Here is a 26,439-nt window from a genome sequence, read left to right as displayed (position 1 = left end):
TCTGGAATAGAGTAGGCTCTTGGTAACGCCTTTCGTTTTCTCTCTGAACTTGTCCCTTTCTTTATCCTTGGACTAGTAAACGCGTGTTACTAAACGCAAATTGTTGCTGTACATCTGCATGAAAGATAGAGAGCAACGACAAAACTAATCAGATGGAGCATGCTCATTTGTTTTTGTAGGCTCTTGCAACGAAGATGGCGTCGAAATTGCAGGCTGCCGATTGAATGGACTATTCAAAGATCAATCAATTGACGATGTATCAGGCAGCCACGAATATAGAATTGATGCCACATCAATCGACGATGAAAGCTGAACAGCCAAATGATTTACTATTTCAATTACCACACATCGGTTGTCCATCCAATGCAGTTTATCTTTATCAGTAAGAAATCGAGCAGAAATCGATTAGTCTAATACAATTCACATTTTCTTGTTTGTAATAATAATCCTGAACAAATCGAAAAAAAAAAAAAAAAAAAAAAAGAGAGACCAATTTAGAGGATTATCTGAATAAGGTTTCCTCTGTTTCCGAAACAAAAAAAAAAAAAAGCGAAGTACATCTTTTAATTTCAGGAGAAACGAAGCATGAAGATAGCAAATTTACATATCCAGTTCACCTAATTCTCACGCTCATTGAGAGTTATTTCTATTTTGTATCTAAACATTTTCCTGAGTTCAACAATTCTTGAGACACTGGAAAAATCTTCCTCGAGTGCTCTGAATATTCTATGATCACTGTCAAATGTAAAACTCGTTCCTGTCTCTGGGCTGCAATGAGTTTGCTCCACGCTTAGACCCTCAGTTTCACAACTTGCCACGGACTGATGGCAGGATTCAACTGGTACAGCTCCAAGAACGTGGAGTAACTTGGATGCCAAGTGTTGATGATTGCCTTTCTTTGCCAAGAACTCTGGTATTTAGTTCCTTCAGAACTAGTGGTTTTCCGATTGATCATTCCCCAATGATGAGTGCTCACCCATAGACACACGTAATAAAGCAAACATACTTGACGTGCATCAAGCCTGGAGGAATTAATTAATATATTTATCCTTATTTCTATCCAAAAAAAAAAAAAATCAAGCCTAAAAGAACAAAAAGAAAGGAGATATCATGTAATCTGTAGTTGGCTTCTTACATGTTCTTCCGCATTTTGGAACCAAGAAGTCTTCCCTGACAAGTTTAATGTACTCCATGTCCATGCCTGCAGTTTGGAGCTCAATTATTAACTGTTCTGCTGCAAACAGGCACCTTGGAGCATCTGAAAATTTTCTTTACGTTTGCATGATTGCTCCCGAAATTTCGGTTCAAAGGTCAAGAAGAGTACCACATTAGTGCACATATATCTAGAAGAATACTGCACATACAAGTGCAACCCCGAATTCTCTTTCGTCCGCAACTACTCTAATGAAGGCTTACATGATTGCAGTTCCCAGCGGGAGGAGCAAATCTCCTAACGGATTGATTTTACTGATCTTAACCTCATTTCTTCTGGTTAGTACCACCCTTTTCTGTTTGTATGAGAACCCAGTAATAGTTGATCGTAGTTCACAGCCTGCAAGTGAAAATCTTGCTGGTAACTCAACAAGGTTAGTGCGGCAGTGCGATTTATTTAGTGGGAATTGGGTTCCTGTCTCCAAAGGGCCTTACTACACAAATGCAACCAAATGCGTGATTGATGATCGACAAAATTGCATGAAGTTTGGCCGACCAGATACAGAGTTCTTGAAATGGAGGTGGAAGCCTAATGAATGCGAGCTTCCCTCGTTTGATGCCACTCAATTCTTGGAGCTTGTAAGAGGAAAGTCCATGGCCTTTGTCGGTGATTCACTGGCAAGGAACCAAATGCAGTCACTTGTCTGCCTCTTAGCCAGTGTATGTAGCTATCAACTCCTTAGTTTCTTTTCTTTTTTTTTCAAATCTGACGCTATTACATTCAGGTTTTACTGCTATTGTGTATTGTTCTTATCCTTTTACTAGGTAGCCGATCCTGTGGATGTATCATATGGAGAAGATACAAGATTCAGACGGTGGTTTTATGCAGAATACAATTTCACTGTGGCAGCTTTCTGGTCTACTTATCTGGTTAGATCAGAAGAAGCTGACCCCAAGGGTTACTCCTTGACTAGCCTTATGAAGCTCTACTTAGATGAGGTTGATGAATCTTGGGCAGCCCATGTTCAGAATTTCAGGTACATAATTATATCATCTGGACAGTGGTTCCTGCGGCCACTTTTGTATTACGAAAAGGGAAAGATTGTAGGGTGTTATATCTGCAACAAAAAGAACGTCACAAGCCTTACTAGGTATTATGGGTACAAAATGGTCTTCAGAACATCCTTTAGGACCCTTCTGAATTTGGATGGCTTCAAAGGGATAACCTTTTTGAGGACATTTTCCCCTCAGCATTATGAAAATGGAGAGTGGAATAAAGGCGGGAATTGCATGAGAAGGAGGCCAATCGGCAAGCAAGGGATGGGGATGGAAGAGTACATTCCGGAGTTTTATTGGACTCAATTGGCGGAGCTGACAGCAGCGAAAAGGGAAGGGAGGAATAGGGGCTTGAAGTTCAAGCCTCTGGACGCCACTCGACTCATGATGCTGAGGCCGGATGGTCACCCAAGCCACTACGGACATGGCCCCAGGGAAAACGTCACGATTGCTGATTGTGTCCATTGGTGCTTACCTGGGCCGATCGATACGTGGAATGAGGCCTTGCTTCAGATGTTGAAAACCCAAAAAGCCTAGTGCTGGGGGCCCATTTCTTCGTAAAAGTTGACAATTTGTTGTTAATCTCCATCACAAAAAGAAAAAGTGTTGGCCGGCCAGAAGCGAAAATTTGAAGACGCTAATCTGTTTCATCCCAGTATTTAATAATGACCGGAGTTCTCTTTGCCTGTTGATATTTGCATAAATAGCCACCCTCCTCCTGGAGGGCTGTTGACTGTATAATCATCATATTCATGACGTTGATTTTATCCCAAAATGGCTGGCTGATTAAATAATCAGAGATTCTTGGAACACATCAATATAAATAAAACAAGAAGGAAGTCGCAGAGAATGTGTGTGACAGGAGATTGCAAGCATAGTTTGTTGTACTTCTAAACAATATATACAAATATGGAATCTCTAAAATCAACTTTTACTTAGTTTATTTGTGTCTGCTTGCTTAAATCCCACCATGGCTTAATATAGGATTTTTCTTGCAAGAAAACCTGATTCCTCCCTACTTGTTCTTCATCTTTTGCCCCCCATAGTTTTGTCAACTTGGAGCACTAAATTTCATATTCTTTTGTCCTTTGCTTTTCTTTTACTTTTACAACAATTATTTATTTACTCCATGCTTCGACCGACCCTCTCCTAGTCCTGGGTCGTGGGTTGCCACTGGCTGGCTGTTGAAGTGCAGGGTCAGTCGCCAGTCGAAGAGTAAAGGGGAAGGCAGAGTTCTACCAAAAAAAAAAGGAAGGCAGTGTAGCTGATGATATCTTTCCTCGTACTCCAATATGCACTGTCAGTGTCAGCCTTCAGTTCAAAATTTAGAAATGATTACTTTTTCATTGAAACTGTTTTTCCATTGATCATTATCATATCATGGGATTTAGCTTAATCACAGAATTAATCCACTAGATACGGTTTTTTTTTTTTTGTTTTTTGGGTGGCTTTCCATTCATAAATCAAAGATATTAATAATGTTTTGTGAAAATTGAACGTGTGTTTTGGAATTTAAACACGACAAAGGCTACTCGTTAAACCTTATATCCTCTAGCTGCAAATTTATCAGAACCTGTCATAGTATTGAAACTGAATTTTATTTTATTTTTTTCCAATTTTTTCCTTTGAAACCGCCATATAAAATGCTACGTTAGAAACAAAATGCAAAAAGAAAAAACGAAAGAGATCAAGCGTCTAATTATTGCACCAGCGGAGGATTGCGTAGCTGTGTAGTTGCGTTGTGTATATAAATAAAGCAACAAAACCCAAATGCTCATTCATCGCGGTTACATTACATTACATCAATGAAGGCCTGTATCATTACACTTCCCAGTGGGAAGCGTACATGTCCTGATGTCTCCTCGAAAAGGCTGTCTTTACTGATCTTATCATTTCTTCTCCTCAGCACCCCTTTTTTCTGTTTGTACAACTATTCATTTTCTCCATGGCGGCGGGATATGGAGTTGGTTTACAGGAGGAGTTCATTGCCTTCGAGCAGGGCATTTGGGTTGGTGAACCAATGTGATATGTTTTCTGGGGATTGGGTTCCTCAAGTCAAGGCTCCTTACTACACGAATGAAACTAACTGTCAGATCGATGATCGACAAAACTGCATCAAGTTCGGACGACCAGATACCGAATTCATGAAATGGAGGTGGAAGCCAAGTCAATGCGAGCTACCCCCGTTTAATGCAACTCTCTTTTTGGAGCTTGTAAGAGGAAAGTCGCTGGCCTTTATCGGTGATTCACTAGCAAGAAATCAAATGCAGTCATTGGTTTGCCTCTTAGCAAGTGTGCGTTGCAAATAATCAATACTAGTAGTATCTTTTTTCCCTCTTTTTTTTTTTTTTTTTAATCTTTTGGTGGGCGTAGTTTGCTCAAATGGTTAAAATCATATATATTGTAACTAAATGGTGCTTTTATCTGTTCTCTCAGGCAGCTGATCCTGTGGATAACTCATATACAGCAGACCCAAGATTTAGGCTGTGGTTTTATGCAGAATATAATTTCACGCTAGCCATTTTCTGGTCCGTTCACTTGGTGAAATCCGAAGATGCCGACGCCAATATCTACCCCCTCACGAGTCAAACCCTCTACTTGGACGAGGTTGATGAGATCTGGGCCAATCACATTGAAAAGTTCAATTATGTGATCATATCAGCTGGACAGTGGTTCCTCCGGCCACTCGTGTACTACAGAAAGGGTAAGCTTATAGGTTGTTACGCCTGCAACAAAAGGAAAATCACCGGCCTTAGTATGTACTATGGGTACCAAATGGCCTTCAGGACATCGTTTAGGACGCTGCTAAATTTGGAAAATTTTAAGGGAACTACATTTCTGAGGACAATATCTCCGCAACACTATGAGAACGGAGGATGGAATACAGGTGGGACCTGCGTGAGAACAAGGCCGATTGCAAAGGACGAAATCAGGTTTGAGGAATACTTCTTGAAACTTTACTCGACTCAAGTTGCGGAGCTGATAGCCGCAGACGGGAAAGGGAAGAAGAGGGGCTTGAAGTTTCGGATCCTAGACCCAACTGATATGATGGCAGAGAGGGCAGATGGTCACCCAAACCACTATGCACATGGCCCTGGTGCCAACTTCACAAATGCTGATTGCGTCCATTGGTGCCTACCAGGGCCCATTGACGCCTGGAATGAGATCTTGCTTCAAGTGTTGCAGTCGGAATATAATGCTACTAGCCTGATGGACAAGAGCACACCACCAAATCAGACAAATTCTTGAATTTCCGCCCGTAACAACTGAGGCTCCCCTACCCCATGATTCTTCCTGTTTTCGCAAGCTTCAATGTGTCTCGCTTTGTCATCATGGTATTGTTTATTGACATGCATGCAGAAATAGTTGCGAGACTCCGACTTGTCTGATTAGCAATTACAAATCAGGTCTATTACATTGTATAATTCGCCTCGAGTCACGAAAGTAAACTAGTGAAATTGTTGGATGCATTTCGCATATGTTTTTTTTTTCTGGATCTAAAGAAATCCAGCAATAATCCAGAAGGGACTGAACCACCATCGAATCAGACGGGTGCACTATACACCCGTATAGATTTTTTTAAAAGCAATCCACATATTGTGGCAATTGATAAGAGATAAGGTTTGAATCATTGACCTCCCACCCTATCAAACCTTAATGCTTTAATGGTGACCACCAACCTAAAGTATGGTGGTTGCATTTTGCATATGTTTTACTCCACAAGATTTTAGCTGAAGTACCGAGCCTTTAGAAACTACAGTAGGGCATAGCACACAATATATTAAGAACAGTACTAGCAGTTTAGCAGAAGAAGAAAAAAAAAAATTTTTAATCTATTTTAGCTTTTCTTTACTGCGTTTGTGGTTGAAGCTTTTCCTCGTGGGATCTCCTACCCTCCATCTTCAGCATGTGGAGCAAAAAATCACTCCAGGAATCAATAGGTCCAGGCAAGCACCAATGCACACAATCGTTGTACAATGTCACATTTTCATGCGGCCAATGTCCATATCTGCTGGGATGGCCATCGGGTCTCAAAAGCATGGCTTGAGTTACATCCAGCAACCTATACCTCAACCCTTTTTTCTTCCCTTCCCTTTCTGCAGCCCTAAATTCCTCCATTTGAGTCAAGTAAACCTCTAAATTGTTGGCCTCCAGGGCAGTCTCGTTGCTCCAAAACGGCCTCTTTCTCAGACAATTTCCACCCTTATTCCATTCCCCGTTTTCAAAATGAGAAGGTGCGTAAGTCCTGAGAAATGTTATACCCCTGTAATTTTTTAAGCTATTGATTGCCCTGAATGCTGTCCTCAGCGCTCTTCTATACCCGTAAGTCATTGGGAGGTCTATGATGTTCCCTAGTTGACAAAAACGACACCCCACGAGGCGGCGTTTCTCATAGTACATGCTTGGACGGAAATACCATTGCCCGGCGTTGAGGATGACGTAATCAAATCCTTCAATGTCGGTGCTCCATTTCTCGTCAGACTCATCAAGGTAAAGATCGAAGAGGTCAGCTGCGCCTGGTTTTTGAAATTTAACCAAGAAGGGTGACCAAAATGCTGCCAGGGTGAAGTTGTAACTTGGGTACTTCCACCTCCTGAAATAGTCATCATCCGTGGCCGAGTCGTCGATTGGAAATTCCACCTAAAAAGAGAAATTGTTTCAAATCTTTAGGATCAATTTGATGTTGTTGGCTTGCCATTGTGCATAATCCTCTGCTTAGGCTCTGTTTGGTAATTCAATTCAACACTTAAATTTAATGAATTCAGATATTAATATGTTGAAACCTTAATGATAATAAAAAATATAATATTTGAATTAATTAAGTGACGGTGAATTTACTAAACAAAACTTGCTTTAAAAAATAATTAATACATTATTCACTCATCACTTAACGTGATATATACTCAAATGTATTAAATTTTGTACTTAAAAATTTGATATTTTAATGAATTTGAACTCTAAATTTTAAATTTTAATTTTCAAATTTCAGTTTTACAAAAAGCACCCTTAATAACATAACATAAAGACGTCTTCCTACAATATTTAGCAATGCTAGCACGTTAGACGGTGCTAGCAATTGTTCCTTGAACTGAATCTGGCACGCGAAACCATCCCAATAACCATGATGATGCATGGGGAATATCGATAACTTAATTACAATTGGTTATCCTGCCCATATGCAGAAAAAGACAGAGAATTATGGCACAGCTAGTTAGGCAAAGTTGGTCATTTGCCAACAAATCTCTGACACGATGTTCTTGTTAATTGTTGGTTATGCTTTGTAGCTAGATGGGCCAGAATCAAAAACAGGTAGACATGTTATGTTGACTGGTTGACCGAAATATACAACAGAATTGCATGATCTCTAGGAATAGTTTGAGATTTTATGACTCCTCTAGTCCTAAGCCGAAATATTAAAGGGAAAGAAATTTAGGATTTGCTCCGCACAAAGAAAAAAAAAAATTTTATACAGTTTTTTAGCTTGAGAAGTTTATATGTTATAGAAATTTAGGAGTTTTATTTATATATATAAAAAAAGAAGAGGGCATGCATACCCTGGACAAGAGGCATATCAAGGATTGCATGTGGTTTCTGCCAATGGAGTCTCCCACAAAGGCCATGGACTTGCCTCTGACGATGTCTAAGAACTGATACGGGTTGAAGATCGGTAGATCACACCCCTCTGGCTTCCACTTCCATTTCATAAACCCGTCATCGGGCCTTCCATATTTCATGCAGTTCTGATGCTCGTGGATCGCCCAGCACGTAGCGTTTGTGTAGTAGGGCGCATTCGGGTTTGGAATCCATTCCCCTGTAAAGATGTCACACTTTTCCTCATCTTCTACTGCCTTTATCAGTTTCTGGGCCGAATGGTATGGAGGGGAAGCGGCGATCTTCACTACTGCTTGAGACGGGTATCTTCTCAGAGGGTAGTAAATCGGGAGAATCGCGAGAATGACTAATGCTGTTACTGTTACTGCTACGGGAAGTATCACAGGGGCCCTTTGAACCGAGTTGCTTTTGACAAATGCAGCCTGATCCATTCCTTGGAGCTAATGCTTCAATTAGCGTTGTTGGTAAGTGGAGATCAGAATGGTGAATGAAATGGCTGATGAGTATACGTTAAATGAATACAGAATACAGGCAGGATCTGAAATGAGAGTAGCAGTAGTAGTTTAGTAGATATATTGCGGAGGTTGGGTGGCCGTAGCACATATACATATACAACATTATGTGGTTTAGTTGGACGGTTTGATGGGGAACTACTTAAAAAATAGCAAAAGCAAATTGAATGGTTTAGTTCGAAGGAGTTATTAATTAGTCTTAGCTTAACCAAAGAAAACAGTTTTGTTTTCTTGTGCAGTTGCATATTTAAGACTTTGAAGTCGCAAGCTAGTAGTTACAACTTATACTCCCAATTATGATAAGTAGTACATAATATTCCATTAAAGCCAAAATTTGGAACAAAGGAATAAAAATTTAATGCATGATCCAAGTGTTTTTTTTTTTTTTTGTTTGGTATAACTCACAGGTATCCGCATCCGTTTTACGATTTGCGACTAATTCTGTTCAAGTCGATTCGAATCCCTTGCAGGAGAAACTCTCTCAACGTTGTCTTTTTCATTCCCATGAGCTTTGAACCCAAAATCATCTCATGATTAAGGGATGCAAGTCCTTCTACGTGTTGGTGCATGATCCAAGTGTTTGCCAAGCCTAGCAATGCACGTTAATTAAAAATGTGAAGTATCTGCAACAACAAGGAGGAGGACAAGAATTGTTTCATATGCTTTCAACAATTAAATGCACTACCAGCGTGTGGCCGCAGTTATTATAGGAGTGTGGTTAAGCAATTGTTTCGAATAAATACTTGCGCAGTCAACACTCAACTAATGGAGATTGGAGAACATATTAATTAGGAGTTTGGACTTGCAAGGGGAAACTTATGGAGAACATGATGATTTCTAGGTCTAAGCTGCAGATCCAACCAATCTACTCATCTTCCATATATATTGTTCGTATTATTATTCTACCAATTCCACCATCTTTGATTCCCTTAACTAAAAGTGTCTGCAGTGTCCCGACTCACGATCGAATCCCACCATTTTCAAAACTATGTCAGCACAAGAGTCCAAATTCTTCACTTACCCATACATGTGCTGCCTAGTTTTCCTCAGGGATGTCCTAAATGTTTTCTTCAGCATTCTTTCAACTATGTGAAAAAAGAAAATTAGCTGCTGGTCAAAATTTAACTGGTAAAAAGCCTCATAATCGGAGCAGGTAGAGATTGGTTATGCTGACAATCTTGAGGTAATATTACATGCTCCGTATGATCTCACGAAGCCGATTTGTGAGCCAGAAATAATTATGCATAATCTTTTTTCTACTCCTTATTTGTCGAAAATCAGTTTAACCAAAAAAAAAAAAAAAAATTTCCCATACAGTACAGGACCGTAACTTTTTGCATGTGATAACGATCTGTAACAATTTTGTGAGGTCTCAATTTTCTCCTGATATCGATGTATAGTTCCGTAACAAAAATGTCAAAATCCGGAACAAACATGGGGCTCCCATAAAACCAAAAAAAAAAAAAAAAAAAGAACAAAGAAAATTGAAGGGGAAAAAAATTAAAATCTGACAAAAAAATTGTACACATATTCGGTATATCTACATTATTCTTTTTCAAAAAAGAAAAAGAAAAGAAAGTATCTACCTCATTCTTTTCTTTTCTAGGGTTAGGGTGAGCTGAGAGCCTGAGAGGTGGTTCTCCTATATGAACACTACGAAAAAGAAATCTCCGTTTCCTCCCTTTTCAACAGTTCTAACAAGAAATCATTCCAGGAGTCAATTGGTCCGGGCAAACACCAATGCACACAATCATTAGCCATTGCCACATCATGATTAGGCCAATGGCCATATTTACTGGGGTGACCATCTGGTCTCAGCAGCATGGATTGCGTCGCATCAAACAACCTGAACTTTAAACCTTTTCTTCTTCCTTCCTTCTGCGCAATTCTGAGTTCTTCAAGTTGAATCGTATACATTTCCAAATTGTAATCATCCAAAGCTCTCTCGCTCCTCTTAAAAGGCCTGGTCCTAACACAATCTCCACCTTTGTCCCACTGTCCACCTTCGAAATGTGACGGGGCAAAGGTCCTAAGAAACGTTACGCCCTTAAAATTGTCTAAGCTGTTAAGGGCTCTGAAAGCTGTCCTGAAAGCTCTTCGATAGCTAAAAGACGATTTTAAATGAGTGACGTTCTCTTGTGGACAGTAGAGGCAGCCGATTAGGCGGCGGTCTACATAGAAGAGTGTTGGCCTGAAGAACCAGTGCCCGGCTGAGATGATAACATAGTCATACGTTTCGATGTTGCTTGTCCAGTCTTCATCAAACTCGTCAAGATAGAGTCTGAAAGGCCGAGTTACATCATTTGGAACCGTCTTTTCTGATCTCACCAAATATGGAGCCCAGAACATGGAAATGTTGAAGTTGTAATCCTTGTATACCCAACGCTTGTTCTCGTCTGTTGTTATAGAAACATCCTCCGGATAAACAACCTGAATTCACACGCCAATGCAACACATTATGCGAAATCCTATCTAAAGAGAGAGAGAAAAAAAAAAAAGGATGTTTAAGGTAAATTTATGCCAATGGCAGATACAACAGTAAGATTTTTTTTGTCATTGGAATTTCTCAAATTTCTCAACAAAAAGGATTTTGACTCAAGGGCCTTCGCATATATTATAGGTAGTGGAAAAAAACTGGTTCTTTTCTTAAAAGATGTTTGTCCATTATACCATTTTAGCCATTGGAATCGACTAATGCCGTCTTCCTATACAAAATCTACGAGAATCCTGTGCATTAATTATGAATCCAGCATCAAGGAAGCTTTGCATTAATCGAATGAAGAAGTAGACTGGTAGTTTTACTGTTGATTGATTTTCTTATTCCCTTATGTATTAACAATACTTGGTAATCTACTTGCTGAAGTTGAACTGATGATTCTAGTGGAGAAATAACTAGAAACAACACTAGCAACATAAATGTACCTCATGTTACATAAAAAAAAAGCAAAAAACTTCATGACTAATTAAAAATCAAGATTGTGCGGCCGGCACCGTACGTCAAAATATTCGCCGTTGAAATTTCATGAATTCGAAAAAGAAGAGGCAAGTATTGAATAAATGCATTGAATTAGCAAGTGAACACGTACTGGTAATAAAGATGGTAATGGACCGGAATTGAGGCTTACCCTGGACAAGAGGCATATCAATGACTGCATGTGATTTCTCGCAACAGAGTCTCCCACAAATGCAATGGATTTCCCTCTCACAATCTCCAAAAACTGTTGGGGGTCGAAAATCGGCAGCTCACACCCGTCAGGTTTCCACCTCCACTTCAAGAACCCTGTATCAGGCTTCCCGAATTTCATGCAATTCTGATGCTCTTGAATTGCCCAACAGGTCTCGTTCGTGTAATATGGCCCCTCGGGGTTGGGTACCCATTCCCCCGAAAACAAGTTACAGTACCCTTCACCTTTCTTCTCTATCAATTCCTGAGACTTATTCACCAGCCCACCATCTCCACCGCTAAGGCTTGGAATTCTCCTGGCAGGCATTTCTCGTTCTTTTGCGCTCCCCCCAAAATCATGTTGGCGACGTTTAGGCCGTTCTTTATTTCCTCCAGGCCTTGCTGGTTTTTTGCCCTTGATCACCTGTTCCTGGCCTCGGCTCGTTTGATCAGCCCTTTTATCCAGTGATTCTGCAGCTGCCAGCCCACTTTCTGTAGAGCTGGGTAGGTATATTTCTGGTGGTTTTGTCCTTCCTGTTGTTGTTGTTCTTGTCTCTGTATCTGCTGATTCGTCTTCTTGATCTTTCGAGCTTTCGGGGGGTCTCTCTGCAATATCATCATCCCCTTGTGTTTCTTTCGGGGCCGCCAATGTTCGGTCACCTTCTTCGCCTAGATGACGGTCTTGGTCATTGTTTTGTTCTAAAGTGATTTCCGAATGAGGAACAAAAGAGGATGCTTCATTTATTTTCTTGGGATTGCTGTTGTATCTTAATGAAGGATAATATAAAGGGATAATTGTGAAAAGAACAGTCAAGGCAATAAGTAACGGAGCTATCTTGGGTGCTTTTTTCCGTGCCTGTGGTTTCGCCAACGGAAGTTCAGAGGCTTGGTGCTTCATTGATGAGGTCTATAATCTGAGCGATGAGGTGGGGAAAAAATAGAGGAAGAGAAGAGAGGGAAAAAAAAAAGAGAAAGAAAGAGAAGGAGTGAGGAAAGTAGAAGAAAGAAAGGCTTTCCATAGATACGCATGTTGCGGTAAGTTCAGTAACAAAAGTGACGGTTGTCTTTGTCTACCGATTCATTTATAGTAAGGCCAATGGACCAGCAGAGGAAATTACATCAAGATTAGATACAATAAGAAATTATTTGTACCCATCGTTCCTTTTCAAGCAAATGGTGAATTCGTCTTCATGAGTACAAGACTCAATTTGGTTTGAATCTGCAATCAAGTACGTACGTAACTTCTAATACAGCACGTCCACGGCGCTTCAAAATGTTGTGCCCGCAGCCGTCTATATAAACGTTGTATTTTGACACATCATAAGCCATCCATTCACACTTGGTAATTTGCGAAAGTTTAGCTACTTTTATGTAGTTAGTTGTTAGCACATGCAATTGCATCTATCAAATTAATTTCCACAAACTTACCTTATTGGGCATCCAAATGTAAAATTTTTTTTTTTTTATTAAACTTAACTTAATTAGGAAATGCCCCTTGAAAGAATAACAAAGAAATCAAAGGCCCATATATAAATTTTTTTTTCATTCTATTTTTTAACAGGGAAGGGGCCGGACTTAAAAAGCGGAGAGAGGAAAAAGAAATTTGAACCCAAAACTCTAATTCATGGAGCCTCAAAAATGCCCATGTATCAATTGTATTTTTCTATTACTTTTTAAATGCTTTTATTTTGCATGTGTTCAACTGCAAATTTACCCTTTTAATATGTCCTGTTAAGCTCACATATGCATGAATTGGCTATCTTCAAAAGGCCATAATTGGTTTCTTCTTTTCTCATGAAATCTACCTAGTTGTACTCAACTTATCACAGTTCAAACAATCCTCAAAGCAATGCAAAACGAGTTACGAAAATTGATGACTTATTAACGCGGCAAAAAAAAAAAAAAGAGAGGAAGAAATTAATTAATCCTGTAGAGGCAAGTAATTGTCCCATAATATTGTACTATAAGAGAATGAGCAAGAAAAAAACTACCATGAATTTGTTCAAATAAAGATTAGTTGCAACCTCTGAGCATTTTTACAACCTTGCGGCAAAAATAATTCGGTTCGATTTGCTTTTTTCTTTCCCATTCTTTCCTTCTAATACTTTTCGCATCCAGTCAAAGATGAGTTTTGATTCGGGGTACCCAGAGAATTTTAGCCTAGAAAGGCAAAAATTTTCTTATGGACCTATTCCCTGCGGCCCAATAGAGATATAGAGAACGAGAAATGAACCGGGCACACTTCAAGTGGTGTGTAAGAGGACCGTGTTTGTGTTGATTGGGTCAACTCCCAATCAATGGCCCATGTGCTTCCTGTTTCGACATGAGGCAGACAGTTTGTCATTAGGATATGTCTTAATTTTTGTGCTTCCTGTTACATGCTGATTTTTGTGTAGTAGTATTACAGTTAAGTCCAACCGCAAATATTTAGTGCTGCAAGAGTGCCTAACCTATTTTTTTGTTATCTCATCAAACCATTTGCATCGATAACGTGATTAGTGCAATCCTTAGTTTTTTTTTTTTTTTTTTCGGGACACAATAGAATCTATTTTAAATCTATTTTTACTCTATATTGGGGAGAGGGAAACCTAAAGAGATCCAAGAAAAACTAAAGGAGACTAAACCAACACCAATCCAAATGATTGACGAAACCTGCAAAAGAGTCTGAATTTTTAGAATGCATGACCTACACCTAAGTAAACTCTACTTAGGACCAACTACTTGGTTAATTAGCACAATCCTTAGTGCTTTTGATTATTTACTTTTTCTTTAATTTAAAGAAGGATCAATTGTTCGACTTTACTTGCCCTGTTAATGATTTGAACTTAAGACCTATTGATCACAGGATCAGAATGTCTCTTTTGGCAACGCCCAACCGAATTTAGAGTTGGAGAGGTTACTGCATTTGGTTTCCCACTGAGGATTAGAGGACCGGCGACCAGTTAAAAAATCAGTAACTTGTCGATTCATTATGGCGGGCCATCAATCAATGATTCCTGCTAGGACTTCTCAGTTTGTGTGATCCATATTATTCTCGTATCTCAGTCATTTTATGTCACTGGTGGAAGGAGGGCAGCCATGCAACAAGGGCCGGGCCGGGCCTGCACCTGCACCTGCAACAAGTAGCCCACGTCAACCGTCCACTGTCCACATGTATTTTTCTGCTAATCTCGAGCCAAACATTCCACATGTATTTTCCGGCCGTGCTTGATCATGCGAATCTATTATTCATCCCAGAAAAGAAAACAAATAACAACAATGCTTAAAGCAATTGATTCATGCCGCTATAGCTTTTACTATTTCTTCGCGGACTAAAAATAAGCCTAAATTGTCAAATTAGCTAGTCCAAATCTAAGAAAAATATTCAACAAGATGACAATAATTATGCGGGAATATTCAAGAACATACATATTATTATATTACTCCCTTTTCAAAGGCCGGAAGAATTCGTGGAGAAAATGATAGGGGTGGGCAAAATTATCCGCTAACCCGAAAACCCGTTATGTCGGATCCTGTCAGAAAATTAGGATATTCGATTTTTATTATTTGATCGGGTATCCCCTAAGATGGGGGGCGGATTAGAGTCACATAATTAAAAATTTACGGGTACACGATCTGCCCCGCATATATATATTTTTTATTTTTATACACACACTATAAAATAATAAGTTAGAACTAAATAAGTAATTTTATTGAACAAATTGCATTACAAATATGAGAGACTATAGTTTATTTACAAGATTCATTTGTAGAGGTCATGATCTTATATTTTATAGAAAAAAGTTTAATTAATGTGGAATATATATATTAAAAATTATGCTACTTATTTCAAACTTTTATTGATTTTGAATTCATTTAATTTTTTTCCTTTATCTTATATTCTCTTCACATGCTTGTTTTTTGGCGGGAAGCCTTTTTTAGAAAAAAATTATTAAATCTTAAATAAATGTGCAAAATATAAAATTAAATTGGTATAAATTATTTTTTAAAAAAAATTAAATGATAAATGGGAGGGACGGGTACCCGCTGATCCAACTCTATCTCAACGGGTACCCTAATGCGGGGCGGATAATAATCAGAAAATGATTAACTCGCAAAATACGAATTGAGTTAGCTAAATAACAAATGGAAGCTAAATGATAAATGGGACGGATACCTGACCCGCGCCTACCTCTAGAAATTGATACTCCTACCAGTTAAAGTCCTTTTAGTTACTCCGCATCACAAAAAACAGCGGCAAGAAAACAAGACAAGAATATATTATATTATATAGAAAAAAGAATCAGTCCGTTATAACAACACTGCTCCTTTTCTACTCCGTTGTATCCTCTCTCACTCATGCTCCAATGTACAAAGCCATTTCAATCATTTTTTTTCTTTTTTAGATGAATTCTTGTTGAACTCAGAGGAGCCGGAACTAATAAGTCAACTGTTAATCTACAGTAATTTGTTCGTTACGAGTCAGTCAGATCAGATGTAGGGTCGTACAATTCCCGGTCTCTCTCAAGGATTGCGTGATTAGCCTTCCTTTCAACTTTGTTGTTGTTCTTCTTCTTCTTACTTAATGCGCTCTGACGTCTAAGTCTAACGGCTGGTTATAAACTCATTCGTTTTAGCATCTTTCTCTCTGCCTCTCTTTCTCACACACAAACACACACACACCTGGTGCAGGTAGTAGCTTCTTTTTTATGGTGCATGTAACACTGATTGTTCATCATCTGCTGCCAGCTGATTAGTTAGGTGCCCCTTCCTTCCTTTATAACATTTGATTCATTTTGCAGGGGGAACTCGACTCTTCTTTAATTAAGAGAAGAGCGTTGAAGCAATTAGCGAAGGCTGTTGTTGATGATGACGACGACGACGACTGGGGGCTTGGAGAAGTTGGTGCGGAATTTGAAGTCCAAACTCCTCAAGTCTCTGAGGATGAGGAAAGCGTACGACAAAATTGAGAAGAGTGAAAGCATGAGAGTGGAAATAAGGAGCAGGAAGGCTCGAAAGCTCATCGCACGAACTCTGAGAATCGCTGATTCTCCCCACACCCGAACCTATGCTTTCTGAATTCAGCTCTGAATCTGAAATATTATGCAGTGTATGTATGCGCTCTCTTTTTGGCAGACCGTCTGATTCCCAGTATGATTTATGAGTGAGAGCCTTTTACTGTCTTCTTCTTCCTCTTGTTTCCTTTTCGTTTTACCATGTTCTACTAGTAGTATTGGTTGTTCCAATGATCACCATGGACCAAACAAAGAAGAAACCACTAGTCTCGGCTGGCTTTCAAAGGGCCTTATCCTCTCTGCAAGCGAAAACATCCACAGATATCCAGTGAGTAGGTACGTAAATCCTGCGTTGAGAGGATGCGCTAAAAACTGTGATGCTCCAATCTATTCTGTTTTGTCCGTTCCGTTGCTTCTGTTAATTGTTATTTACTCTTGTGGGCCTGGGCCTGGCCCTGGCTGTCTCCGAACGCAGCAGGCGGTGGGTTGGAGGCTTTCGCCTTTGGCGTGAGCTCATATTTATTGGGTGCCGTAGAATGTACATGATGTGCTTGTCCCCGCAAAGGTGACAAATTAAAAACACGTCGTGGTCAGATAGGAGTATCAATTGGACTTTTTGAATCGGGATCGAGCAAATTCAGACTTTGCTCATAAATTATCCCAGTTTTTGAACTTTCGAGTTTCAAGTTGGCTCCCTCGTGGAGGTTGATATCCCACGTTGGGGTTCCGCGGGGGGTTGGATTAGAGTAGATAAGTCTCCTGTGAAACCCTCAAAAGTTGCCGATTTTTGTGGGCTTTCACGGGGTTTAGATTTGTCCAAATATCAAAAGTCCTTTGGGTTTGGAAAAAAGACATCCCCCTTATCTCGGGGGAGTATAGGGTCTCTTTAGGTCTAGCAAGCTCCCTTGTGGAGGTTGATATCCCACATCGGGGTTCGGGGGGGTTGGGGTAGAGTAGATAAGTCTCCTGTAAGACCCTCAAAAGTTGTCGGCTTTTGTGAGCTTTTACGGGGTTTACGTTTGTCCAAATATCAAAAGTCCTTTGGCCTTGGAAAAAAGAGTTTCAAGTTCAAATCAAAAGACTTTAAGTTTAGGTTACACATTATTATATATGTGTTTCAGATTTGAATTCAACTGCATCTAAACTCATAATTATATATAATATATATTTTATATTTGTGAATTACTATAAATTTATCTATAAATTATTAGAATTTTATGTCATAATATGTATAATTATAAATTATTGATATTATTATATATTTTTTATACATATATATATATATAATTAGACTCACGTATGAGCCAAACCTTGATCGGGTTTGAACTTGACAGGTCTGAACTTGACTCACACGTAGTTCAACCTAGTAGTTAAGTCCAAAATTTTCTCATGGGCTTTTTTCTGGGTTGAGCCAAGCCTAGCCTAATTGACGACCCTAACACCCAAATTTTACTACTAGCACAGTGGGTGGGAACGGTCGGAGATTTTTTTTTTTTTTTTTTTTTTTTAAATGTTACTGTGATTTGTGATAGTATTTTTACAATAAGGAAGCCTATGCAGAGATAGTTAACTTTAACTTGATGTTTAACTTTATGTGTTTTCAAATTTATCCTTGTCCCTATCTATATCATATATATAAAGGGGTAGGGAGCTTTTTGGTATAAACAAAAAGTTGTCATCTTATGATCTTCCTAAACTACCCTTCAAGTATAATTACCCACTATCATGTTTACTTTTGTCTCTCCTACCCACTATCATATCGACTTCTATCTCTTTTTTTAATAACTATGCACTGCCAAATAATAGTTTATTTGTACATTTATTTATGTAAATGTCTGTATGTATTATAAAAATATAAGACCAAATCGCATAAAAAATAATTTGAACAAATATCTTTAAAAAAAATTTAAATATTTATTTTTTGTTGCACATGCGTCGAGTGTTTTAAGCACTAATAACAATTATCCTTCTAAGCGGACCTGTTCATTCTTTGCTAACAACAATAAAACCAGAATATTTGTAACTAATAATCAGCTGTATGAAGACAGCGGGTTGAGGATTTGACAGGTGACCGGCGTCCAGAAAAAATTAAAAAAAAAAAAAAAAATCACGAGCCGGAGTCGGTGAGTCATTAACAGACAGAGAGAGGTAATCCTTTTGTCTTGACTGCCTGCACAGTGCACACTTTACCCAACCATCGCACCATTCGCTGAAGACAAATCATAGATGGAGTCGTTGAAGAATCGAGTAATCCTTGTGTCCAAGTCGGGCCCTCTCTGGTCACCCCAAAAGATTTAAAATTAAAAATGCATAAGCACTTCAAAAATGGCATACATGGAGAAGTATACTACTGTATCAGAACAGCATTGCATTGCTGTTTTCTTTTCTTTTCTGTTTTTTCCCCCTTTTCTGAACTTTCTGGAGCAAAGGATGATTTGAGAAACCACAGGCCTAAGGCAGCCTGAAGGGACACAGAAATCTAGGATCTGGACAACAATAAACGCTCCTCTCTAAAACAATAAAAGCTCTAGCCTAAATTTCGTAAATTCACCTCTATTGCTATGGGTAGGGTGAGAGAAGTGATTCTGGTACATGTACTTACAATCTACTGCAGCAAAACTACCAAATTCAGAGGCAGGTGCATCAAATATGACGAACATTGCCCAAATTGAACTCCACCAAAGTTGGTTGGCATCTATATTCTACAGTGAACGATTCAGCCACAACAAAAGGGAACAAAATTGAAATTGGCACACTAGCGCATCAAGCATTAACCACGTTCCTGTATTTCCTTTGTTCACGGGCATGCTCGCTTTCATCCCTGCAACCGAAGGTCCAGAAGGCGAGGGAGGTACTAACTATGAGGATGAGAAGGATGGCCACGAATAGTGCCTTATCAGCCTGCCAGTCCATCTGGAATTTGGCTAGGTAACCTGCTTTGCATGAGTCACAATCGTAGCACCCTCCCCTGTTGCTGCTGTTTGCCCACATTTGGCATTCCTCGTTCTGGGAAGCAAACCCAGATTCTGGGATCTCCCAGAAGCTTTCATTTCTTTGCAGAAAACCACAACGTTTTGGCGGACTACAGCAGCCCAACTGCAGACAAGCAACACAGCATCAATCAAACATGCATCAAAACTTAGATTGCCCAATCGTGAATTTTGCTATGACCGCGCAGAAGAGGAAGAGAAAAGAGAAGAAGGTACAGTCATAAACAAAAGGAGACGGCGATCAAATAAAGAAAGATGTTAAATTGTTAATAACCTGAACGTAGTACAAGTAATCCCATGGCGAACTGGCAGAATGATTTCTGAACCCCTGACATAATCCCTTGTCGATCAAACACGTCTTGGCCCTATTCCATTCCTGATCATTCACTAAAATTAAGCGCAAGAGTGGGGAGAATCCGGCTAGCCAATTTCCGTTCTGCGTCTTCTGATATGTAGCATTTGCGGACTCGTTGGGCAAAGTCAAAAACATAAAAATGCTGAAAGTGAGGGCCACAATCGTAGTCATCGCCATCAGCCACGCATAAAAGATCTGCAGGGATCCGGACTTACAACACGAAGCCATCAACCCTATCAATGACATGATCAACAAGTAGGCTGACAGCCAAAAAATCGTCGGGGCAGAGTTTTTGTAGCACTGTTTGTTGGGGGGATCATGATTGTATATCAACACAAAAACGGTTTGGAAGATTGCGAATGCCAAAATTAGGACGTTCAAAAAGCCAAGGACGAGTTTCCTGAAACTTTTCATCGTTGTCGGAACCAATTGTTGGAAGATCGACTGCTGGTCAATCCCAGCAGAGTTGATTTGATGAATCTGAAATTATCCAGGCACCTTGTTCTACTAGGAGGCTTTGAGAAGCCTTGAGAATCTATAACTTTGGTGGTTTGTTGGAGAATGCCTGTATGATTATTAGGCAGGGGTTAATGATGGTGAATGCGAATTCTGAAGATGCAGCGAATTAAGAGTTTGAACTGTTGAATTCCTACCTAATCAGGCTCTGCTAATGACAGCTCTCTTTAATTTCAGACATTATGGGTAAATACCCCTCCATTAAAGTGGAAAGCGGCAAATCCGAAGATCTCCAGATAATTGAGGGAATAATGGAGAAAGAAAGAAAATAAACCCCAAAGCGAGGAACAGAATGAATCGCTATATTTCAAGAAAATCAAGCAGCAATAAGAACGGCCGAAACTTCACCAAAATTTAACTTGTCAGTGCTTGAGTTTCAAGCATTTACTCATTTGTGGACATGTGACATCCACTTGGCTAAAGGACAGGTAAGACTGCATTACGCTTGTCAACCAACGAATCAGAGGAATCGTTCCGTTCCTTGTATTCTAATATATATTCTATGTGCATTACACACAATATTCGATCATCCCAACATATCCGAATCGCCAAACACACCAGGTTGACAGTCATGTCAGCCAAGAGAACCGCTTAAATCAAACTGATCGCATTGACTAGCTAGTCAACCTTCTCTGGAACAGTTATCGCATCCTTCCTGGCTCCTCATATCGTTATTAGTCAGGGGGAATTCACTTGCGAATCAACTTTATAATGAAATCCAAAATATGTTTGTACTGTATGAACAAAAGTGTCGTAACTAGAAAGCTAATGTCCGTTCATCCTAGTGCAATAATCGAGATATTAACATATTAGCGGCGGTACAGGTACAGCCTCTGGAGATCCTTGCAATTAGCACAAATCCACGGAAAAGCTGGAGGATCCAGGCAGAAGATATGAACGCGCTGAATCTGGCAAACATCACATCTTTCTAGAAGATCCTCTGGTTCTCGACAAGAGCAGTGGCAACACACCGGTGCTCCTGATGACTGCATAATCCAAAAAACAAATCAGGCGTGTATTCAAATATGGAAGTTCATTCTTACAGGTTGTTCAATTAGGTAAAAACATTCTTACAGGTAGTTCAATTAGGTAAAAAACAAATAATAAGCACCCCATCTCCCATTTTCTGTCCCAAAAACATATATCCCTTGTCCGCTACCTATTTGCAATCAGTTGGACACCTTTTTTTGTTGAAAATCTTTTTAGCTGTCAAGCCCTTCTGCAACTATACGACACTCAATCATGAGCAAACAGCTAGTAACCTATACCCATGTCATGTTGTCATGTTCCTCTGTATGTTAACAACAGAATTGGAGGCGCCATCTACAATGAGTGAAATGGCACCTTTCAATAGACTGCTTTCACAACATGGAACTTTGTTTCACAAGTAAAAACGACTCATCCATGGTAGCTCTTGCTTGAAGTTTTGCTATGCCAAAGATCCAGATCAAAGATGTTAGGATGCCATTACGTAGGCACCGGAGAGAGAGAGAGAGAGAGAGAGAGAAATGTCAATCTCAATTGTACCAAAATGCTATAATAATCGAATGATGATTTTAAAATCCACAAATCTATCTGCTGCTGAAGAAGGCTTCAAGTAGGAAGAGGGGTATTTTACAAGTTACAGATCGTTTTGGTAATTGCAGAAGAAAGGCACCTGGGAGTACAAAGGTAAGATTATTTCAAAGTAAACAGAAAACAGCAATACTTGTGACAACTTACACTAGAAGGAATACTCGGTGTTTCCCCACCATCAAGAATATATATGCCCATCCTTGGATCATCATGAGGAACAGTTTGTGAATATATCTTTTGATCTGAAGAGACGGCATTATCCACCTTTGTTATGATGACAAAACTAGCCTTGCACAGAGGACATGTTGAAGTCTTCCTGCTTGAAGCCTAAGACCAGAACAATGAAGTATTATGAAACTTCAGTAACTACAAGAAAACCATGAGTAATTTAAGCCAAAACCACATAGCTTAAATAAGATGGTCAGAATGGTAAAATGAATTGCTAAAATCTGAGAGCATACAGAAGAATAGCCCCTATCTTGAAATTTCATACTAAATTTTTTTGCAAGCATGGAAGACACATAGCTCTTATAACAGATCATGAGCATCAAACAACTGTCTCTTGTTTGAGGAACATCTGCGAGACTACTACGTCAAAACAGGTGCAAGTATTATAAAAATCTACAATAATCATTTTCCCCAGAATAAAAGCAGATGTCTGACAGATAAATCATAACCCAATGGGTGGGTACTAGATTAGTGAAGTACTCAATACGAGCTGATAAGGAATTATTCTGGTAAATTGTACATTAGATATGATGCAGAAAACACAAGAATAGAAGGCTATTTTTACTTTTAGAATGACAAGAACATTCCACACATATCACAGCATATTGCCTTCCCAAGTTTTTTTTTCCTGCACGAGAATGAGTACAATCTTTGTGCACTTACAAACAAGATCCAAAGCATGTATTATGCGAAAAAAATTTACCGCATGATCTGCCCAGCTCTGGATGCAAGAGAAACAAAATCTGTGGCCGCATGGCAGAACTCCTCTAGTTGCACTGAACTCTGTCCAACAAATGACACAAGACAACTCTGTTGATGTGGGCAATCTGGTAGATTGTTCAATGTCATTACCATTTGCATCAGCATCTATAACAGGATAAGATGAGGCAACATTTACATCTAAAATGTTATCATGAATATCGTCAATGTCCTGCATGTTAGTCAGAGCTTCAGTTCTCTTTTGCCCAGATTGATAACCGGTAGAGTCACATGTGACCCTAGCACTCAATCTGCATTCTTCCCCCTGAACAGAACTATTAGAAACAGCTCCACTGCAATACTGCTCATGAAAATCTTTTTGTCTCGAGATTTCTTCCTCGGAATCTGAAATTATGTCCAAAGTCTCTCTTCTCGTATTTTTCTTCACTAGCCTGCGCTTACGACTTCTGCGAGATGTTTCAAGTGAAGCAGATTTTCCCTTCTTCTGACTCAAAAAGATTGGATGCTGAGGGGAATGTAATACCTCAATCTATTTCAAGTTTTCAACAGGTAGGAAAAAACAGAAATACAAAGCAATTAGTGATTCTCAAGCCATCGTCCTAACCAAGCATAAGGAGTTTGAAAAGCACAGACTGCTTTTGCCAAAAAGAAGGATTAGATGCAAGATAGAAGTAATTCATTGCAAGCAGCAGGATTTGAAAAAGTTAACCAAAATGTGCACAATGAAAGTGGAAAGTTAAAATGCAATTGCTGGATAAGCTTATACATGGACATTATAGGCACGAAAAAGGGCTGATATGTACTCCTAGCTTTTTGTTAAAAACTCAGAAAATATTCGTTATCCAAAGAGTTTTTTTGCTTACTGGAAAGCATGACAACCAATTCTTACAAGATGAGCCAAGGAGTTTTCTACTTATGTAGTAATATTTTGTTATTGCCCTACAAACAAAGAATATGTAAGACAAACATGACTGATGATTAAGAAGCATAACAGTTTAGACTCATAATTAACAAGAACATGAGAAGCCTAAACTGTCACCCCATCAATTTTGAAAGAATAGAAGTTGAGGTCAATCATCCATACAGGGAAAGCAAATTAAAAGCAAAGAATTAGCATAAGAAAGATGAATGATAGGAGAACTTGTATTTACCTCTTCCCTTTGAACGCTGGGTGAATAAGGTTCAGTGCTACGGTACGTACTAGCAGAAGAGTTTTCCTGCTTTGGACTTCCTTCGCTAATTTTTCTCTTCAATCTATGCCTGCTTTCCTCCAGCTCAGGAAACAAATTCTGAATCACAGTAAATTGCAGTGGAAAGGTAATGTTGATGTTACAGATCTCCTGTACTTGAAACAGGACTTTGATTTGAAAAAAAAATATCAAAGAGAAAACATCGTTCTCATTATGGAGATCCATTTTGCCAAAATGTGTTGTACAATGTGAACATCCCATAAAACAATAGAAAAGAAGAAATCTATCCGGAAATTTCAAGTTAAGTTCAGTTAAGCAAAAAGAACGGTACTTGAAATACTATCAACATGTATGAATCTTGTCTGAGGTACTTGTCCCGTGCCCCTATACTGACGATTTCCCTTAGCCTCTAGTGTCCAGGATGTCTTCTTCTCCATTAGAAACAGTATATAATAATTTGTGTTCTGAAGTTATCCCATCTAGGGGGCCAAAATGTTAATTTACAAATCTATGACAAGATAATACCAACTCAAAGATGTGAAAAGTGTAGAGCATGTCAGGTATGTATTGTCCATGATAAGGTGAGAATGGAAATTGGTCTGAACACGGTGTAAAGCCGCTGAGTTAAATCATGTACAGGACTCAAAGCAAGAGCTTCAGGAAAGATGAAGGGGGAATTTCCGTATGTGTAGTGTTGCCTAAGACAGCTTATGCTTGTTGAAATAAGAAAGGCTGATACACAAAACTATCAAGTCACCTGCAGTCATCCATACTTAAAAATACCAATGACTGGTAACACCTAACATTAAGACTATGAGAAGATGAGTGCTACAACATCGATTTAAAATTGAATTAATGTATACAAACCTCGTTTCGGTCATTCTGCAGACGGGGATGTCTCACCACATCAGAACTAAAAGGAATAGTTATTGATAATGGCCCCACTTGTTGCCCACTGCAAACAATGGATGGATTTACAGAAGGTGAGTAACAATTGCATTTTAATTTTCTATATCGTCCTACCCAAAAAATTCTAGCAACTCATACAGAAATGCAAAACTATGAAAACAATTACGATACAATACCGGGGAAAAGCAGTAATATTTTTAGGACGTACCACTGCAGAGTATATGGATCCTCTGGAAGACGTCTTCCTTCCTTGATACAATCCTCAATCCACTGATGATTAACTACCAGAGTCTCAAACTGTCTAGCGAGCTTGTATTTTGTTCCATCATATTTCCAACAAACCTAATTTAAAAATATATATATATCTCAAGCCAAAAGCATTTTCATAAGAAGATTAGGTTGGAAAAGACAGTTCAGGATGCTGAAAACCTACGAGATGAGTGACTGATCTACTCATTCTACCGACATAATTACCGCCGGCCAAAGAAATCAGTTTGATGAGGTTGAATCGCTCCAAGCCGGTGTAGCCAGTTACCGTAGCTACAACGTTTTCCATGCCTTTGGTTGGCAATTTCCTTGAAACTAAAGAAATCGAATTTATTGACTTTTCGAAATCGATTGCAGAAAATCTTCGCAAGTACTTTCGAGCAGGGGAAGCTTGATATGAAACCCCCAGTGCAATTAAAATTTTGATATATGGTATATCATTCTACAACAAGCTAAAATTAAATGCAAATGAGGAATTTATGCTTAGAGAGAGAGAGAGAGAGAGATAGAGATGACCTTTGGATGACCGTGCAGCAGGCGTCGAATCGTCTGCCATAGAATGGGGGAGCTGCGGATGCGACTGCCGGGAAAATGAATTTCAAATGTTTTTGTGATTATTATAAAAAAAAAAAAATGATTTTGTGATTAGCTCACCCGATGCCCGTGTAAAAGATTCTTCAACGACATCGTTTAGTTCAATGCCTAGTTTGGGAGTTGAGGCCCTTCAGGCTAGAGAATAAAAGAAAATACACTAATAGAAAATAAAGATTAGGTTAGAAAAGAGAGAGTTAATTCCACTTCTGCTCGAAATCGTCTGTCTTATCTGCTCCGTCCCTTGGATTTCATGTCTATCCCGTCCCTGATTATGGATTACTTGTATTAACTAATAACTCTTAGAATTCTGTTGTATATAAGTTCCACAATTAATAAATTCATAGGATTCTATTAAAAGATAAGTCGAACGATACAACACACTTGGCAATTAGACAAAGGCAGAAACAAATTTTGAGACAAATGGTTTGAAGCGTTCGAATTCAACAATTCAAGACTGGTTTGCCTCTCAAGTTAATGAATCATACATCCAAGATCATAATGAATCAAAAATTGCGAATCAATATCAAATTTGTCTATCAATGACTCAATACTTACTAAAAGAATAAAAGCAAGAATAGAGTTAGATATAATGACTTTCGGCCCTC

The 26,439-nt window shown here is 39.0% G+C and overlaps 6 protein-coding genes and 1 long non-coding RNA gene across 7 annotated transcripts; 3 read left to right on the top strand and 4 right to left on the bottom strand.

The window, feature by feature from the left end:
• The first annotated feature begins 1,290 nt into the window (after positions 1-1,290).
• Positions 1,291-2,889, top strand: LOC113698912 (protein trichome birefringence-like 19). Its single transcript, XM_072057166.1, has 2 exons — positions 1,291-1,872; positions 1,978-2,889. Exons 1-2 carry the CDS (start codon positions 1,405-1,407, stop codon positions 2,743-2,745), a joined length of 1,236 nt encoding a protein of 411 aa, XP_071913267.1. The 5' UTR covers positions 1,291-1,404; the 3' UTR covers positions 2,746-2,889.
• Positions 2,890-4,004: 1,115 nt separating this feature from the next.
• Positions 4,005-5,678, top strand: LOC113698911 (protein trichome birefringence-like 19). The gene is made up of 2 exons (XM_072056729.1): positions 4,005-4,502; positions 4,645-5,678. The coding sequence occupies exons 1-2, from the start codon at positions 4,014-4,016 to the stop codon at positions 5,455-5,457; spliced, it is 1,302 nt and encodes a 433-aa protein (XP_071912830.1). The 5' UTR covers positions 4,005-4,013; the 3' UTR covers positions 5,458-5,678.
• Positions 5,679-5,714: 36 nt separating this feature from the next.
• Positions 5,715-8,377, bottom strand: LOC113698909 (protein trichome birefringence-like 19). Its single transcript, XM_072056730.1, has 2 exons — positions 7,764-8,377; positions 5,715-6,849 (listed from the first exon to the last, which is right to left on the bottom strand). Exons 1-2 carry the CDS (start codon positions 8,250-8,252, stop codon positions 6,058-6,060), a joined length of 1,281 nt encoding a protein of 426 aa, XP_071912831.1. The 5' UTR covers positions 8,253-8,377; the 3' UTR covers positions 5,715-6,057.
• Positions 8,378-9,986: 1,609 nt separating this feature from the next.
• On the bottom strand, positions 9,987-12,394 carry LOC113698908 (protein trichome birefringence-like 19). The gene is made up of 3 exons (XM_072056848.1): positions 11,956-12,394; positions 11,459-11,736; positions 9,987-10,763 (listed from the first exon to the last, which is right to left on the bottom strand). Exons 1-3 carry the CDS (start codon positions 12,392-12,394, stop codon positions 9,987-9,989), a joined length of 1,494 nt encoding a protein of 497 aa, XP_071912949.1.
• A 3,636-nt stretch (positions 12,395-16,030) lies between these two features.
• On the top strand, positions 16,031-16,660 carry LOC113698188 (uncharacterized). Its single transcript, XR_003450129.2, has 2 exons — positions 16,031-16,167; positions 16,278-16,660. It is a non-coding gene; the product is annotated as an uncharacterized lncRNA (long non-coding RNA).
• A 2,175-nt stretch (positions 16,661-18,835) lies between these two features.
• On the bottom strand, positions 18,836-26,004 carry LOC113698186 (uncharacterized). The gene is made up of 9 exons (XM_027217903.2): positions 25,757-26,004; positions 25,407-25,555; positions 25,182-25,315; positions 24,932-25,019; positions 24,026-24,163; positions 22,858-23,403; positions 22,074-22,253; positions 19,755-21,337; positions 18,836-19,586 (listed from the first exon to the last, which is right to left on the bottom strand). Exons 1-8 carry the CDS (start codon positions 25,794-25,796, stop codon positions 21,161-21,163), a joined length of 1,452 nt encoding a protein of 483 aa, XP_027073704.2. The 5' UTR covers positions 25,797-26,004; the 3' UTR covers positions 18,836-19,586; positions 19,755-21,160.
• LOC113698185 (protein TORNADO 2-like) lies at positions 19,254-20,012 on the bottom strand. Its single transcript, XM_027217900.2, has 2 exons — positions 19,755-20,012; positions 19,254-19,586 (listed from the first exon to the last, which is right to left on the bottom strand). Exons 1-2 carry the CDS (start codon positions 20,010-20,012, stop codon positions 19,254-19,256), a joined length of 591 nt encoding a protein of 196 aa, XP_027073701.2.
• Positions 26,005-26,439: the final 435 nt, after the last annotated feature.

Source organism: Coffea arabica, chromosome 7c (assembly GCF_036785885.1).
Source record: "Coffea arabica cultivar ET-39 chromosome 7c, Coffea Arabica ET-39 HiFi, whole genome shotgun sequence".
NCBI classification, from domain to species: domain Eukaryota; kingdom Viridiplantae; phylum Streptophyta; class Magnoliopsida; order Gentianales; family Rubiaceae; genus Coffea; species Coffea arabica.
Note: the sequence above shows the minus strand (reverse complement) of the source record. Positions and strands in the feature narration are given on the sequence as shown.